The sequence below is a fragment of the Carya illinoinensis genome, chromosome 9, assembly GCF_018687715.1.
Source record: "Carya illinoinensis cultivar Pawnee chromosome 9, C.illinoinensisPawnee_v1, whole genome shotgun sequence".
Taxonomy (NCBI): Eukaryota; Viridiplantae; Streptophyta; class Magnoliopsida; order Fagales; family Juglandaceae; genus Carya; species Carya illinoinensis.
The window spans coordinates 516,584-519,439 of record NC_056760.1 but is presented as its reverse complement, the minus strand read 5'-3'; the positions used below and the strand labels follow the sequence as shown (position 1 = coordinate 519,439).

Sequence of the window (2,856 nt, the reverse complement as noted above, 5' to 3'; positions counted from 1 at the left end):
TTTCATCCTAGACAACCACACAAAATTTATTTCTTAAAAATGGAGAAAGATATAACATGGAAAGTCCCTCGTATATGTCAGAAACACGTGGATGCCCATCCATAACATCAAGTTAGGCCCTCAAGCACGTTTCCAGCAGATGATTGGTAGTTTTCTGTCTTTTGAACAAGTTGATGATCATGTGACAACCCCCATCTCCACAACCGTTGGATTTTTTTGGGTTTCCAATGTACAAGTCATGGATGTCATTTGTTTGATTATATAATGACTTTTCATGCCAGATTCCTCTCGAGAAGTCAATTCCAGGATTGAAATTTTAGACTCGACAAACCCATCATTTCTGTGTCAAAATAATTAAGATAAATGTTAAATAAAATATTATTTTTTAATAATATTTAGATATCATGTACTATATTTATTTTACCAAACATTGTCAATCCAAAATGAAAGAAAGTTAGGAATTGAGAAGAACTGAAAAAGACTTTACGAGAAAACCGAGAGAGAGAGAGAGAGGTGATGTAGAGGGTTTAAGAAACGTACAATTTAAAACCGAAAAAGCCCTTTAGGCTTTGAGTTTCAAAAAAATTTATTTACGAAAAATCTATTTGAGTTTACTGTTAATTATAAAATTATCATTCACTTTTAATTTTATTTCGAAAGAATTTTATATACCGGATAAAAGTATTGAAAATTGGTCGATATTGATTGAAATGATATGTATTTCAATTAGTAATCAATTAGTAATTGAAATACCTATCCCTCTTTTGAAAAAAAAAAAAAATGGATGCAAAATCAATTAGTAATCATTTACTGCATTAATTTCTACAATTTAGAATCAAGAACATAATTTATTTTCCGAACATATATAAATATATCTTACATGACCTTCGATCAAGATCAAATCTTTCGCGCAATGCGTGCGTGCATGCATGTCATTAGTTTTTCAAGTAATGAAAATTAAGCACATCGGTTTCGAGTGCAAAAGGAAATAAAGAAACTACCAACTCGTCATCCCGACTTGTTCACCGATATGTTGGATCAACGACGTCACATTCAAGTAAGAAGATCCACCTTCTTCGACAGCCCTCTTAGCCATTCCTTCAAGCGCTCTTGCTCTCTTTCTTCTCTCTTTTCCTTCCTCTCCTTCATCCATCAAACTCTCTATGGCCTTCTTTACATCCTCTCTCTTCACCAACACCCTGCCCTTATCTTCTTCTTCTTCCCCCCAGTGCACACACGCCCCAACTCCCACTCTCACACCAATCCCCAATACTTGGACGATTAACTTCTCATTGTAGAACTGCTCCGCAAACATCGGCCATGTTATCATGGGCACCCCGGCACTTACTCCTTCTAGCGTGGAGTTCCAACCACAATGCGTCATGAATCCTCCAATGCCTGGATGGCACAATATTAGCACTTGCGGTGCCCATCCTCTTATTATAAGGCCCCTCCCTTCAATCCTCTCTTCAATCTTTTCTTCTACCAGCCATTTCTCTAACTCTGTAGAGTAATCTCCTTCTCTAATAACCCAAATGAATGGACAGTTGGATGCTTCTAAGCCCAAAGCAAGCTCCACTAGTTGTGAAGCTGTCAAGTTACATAGACTACCAAAACAAACGTAAATGACAGAGGCGGGCTCCATCGAGTCGAGCCACCTCAAGCACTCGTGCTCATCAATACATGAGGGCTTGTTTCCCCTGTCAAACTTATCTGATACCGCCTTGTTACATAGAGACAGGGGTCCGATGCACCAAATCTTCTTAACCACTTTCTGATATTCTTTCACGTACCTTGGCTCTAACTCTTCAAAAGTGTTCACCGCTATCCCTTGTGCCGAAAGCTCTGCCTCTATGAACTGGTCGATGAGGTGACTCCATTCATCCGAATTTTCTTTCATTGGTTCAGGCAGCTGGGCTTTAGTGAGTTCAATTCTATCTGGCATGTCGGGCACCAGAAATGACTCCGAGTCAGATGTGACTCTCTCGAGCACCTTGGAGCGAGATATGTTATGACTGCACAAGCGTGCGAAGCAAGATATTCCATGGAAGACAAGCCTTGGAATCTTAAACTTGAGAGCAACATCTGACGTCCAAGGAAGGCAAATGTCAGAAATAATGCAGCTGGGACAGGATGCCAACTCCCCCAGCCACTTTTCTAGTGGTTTTTGCAGCATGTTGCTTGCTTCAAAAAACTGTGGTATTAAGTCCGGAGAAGGGAGGATGTCCATGTTTTCGCATCCTTCCGGCAACCCAGCTTCTTGGCAAGGAAAGCGTAGTGAAACAAACTCGAGGTTGAGGTTCAAGGCATTTGCGTGATCAAGAATTTTGTTGAACCGGGCCGCATTCTGGGGTGTTAGGATAAGGGTAACTTTTATGCCACGGTGTGCAAGTAGTTTGGCCATATCTGCGAAGGGAATGAGATGGCTTTGGGACATTAGCGGAAGGAGGAGGAAGTGAAGCTGGGGAAGTTGGGAGCCCATGGCTGAAAGAATATTGACGAGTAGAGAAAAGAATGAGTTGAGCTGCGTTTTAAAAAACAGTTGGGAGTGGAGTCGTGTTGTTTGCAAAACCACGTACCGATGAGTAAGCAGCTTGTCATCTCGAATTAAATATATAAAATATTTGGTATGAAATAATGAGTAATAATTTGTTTGTAAACATTTTTTTTAAATTAAATATATAAAATATGTAATACGAGTAAATGCTATGCAGCCCGCTCTAGTGGGCTGCAAAAAAGATTTAAAAAAAAAAAAATTTTTTTATTTAATGATAAAGTAAGTGTTTTTGAATGATGTTGTAAATTTTTTTTTTTTAAAAAATTATTTAATAATATTAAAAAAATACATCTAAATAA

General features: G+C 38.6%; 1 protein-coding gene across 1 annotated transcript; it reads right to left on the bottom strand.

Moving 5' to 3' along the window:
- Positions 1-796: 796 nt before the first annotated feature.
- LOC122277479 (UDP-glycosyltransferase 73C3-like) lies at positions 797-2,586 on the bottom strand. The gene has a single exon (XM_043087459.1). The coding sequence runs from the start codon at positions 2,480-2,482 to the stop codon at positions 998-1,000; it is 1,485 nt and encodes a 494-aa protein (XP_042943393.1). The 5' UTR covers positions 2,483-2,586; the 3' UTR covers positions 797-997.
- Between the last annotated feature and the right edge of the window lie 270 nt (positions 2,587-2,856).

What these genes read in the sequence shown, in the direction of transcription:
- LOC122277479 (XM_043087459.1), bottom strand. Translation starts at nt 2,482, where the DNA reads ATGGGCTCCCAACTTCCCCAGCTTCACTTCCTCCTCCTTCCGCTAATG.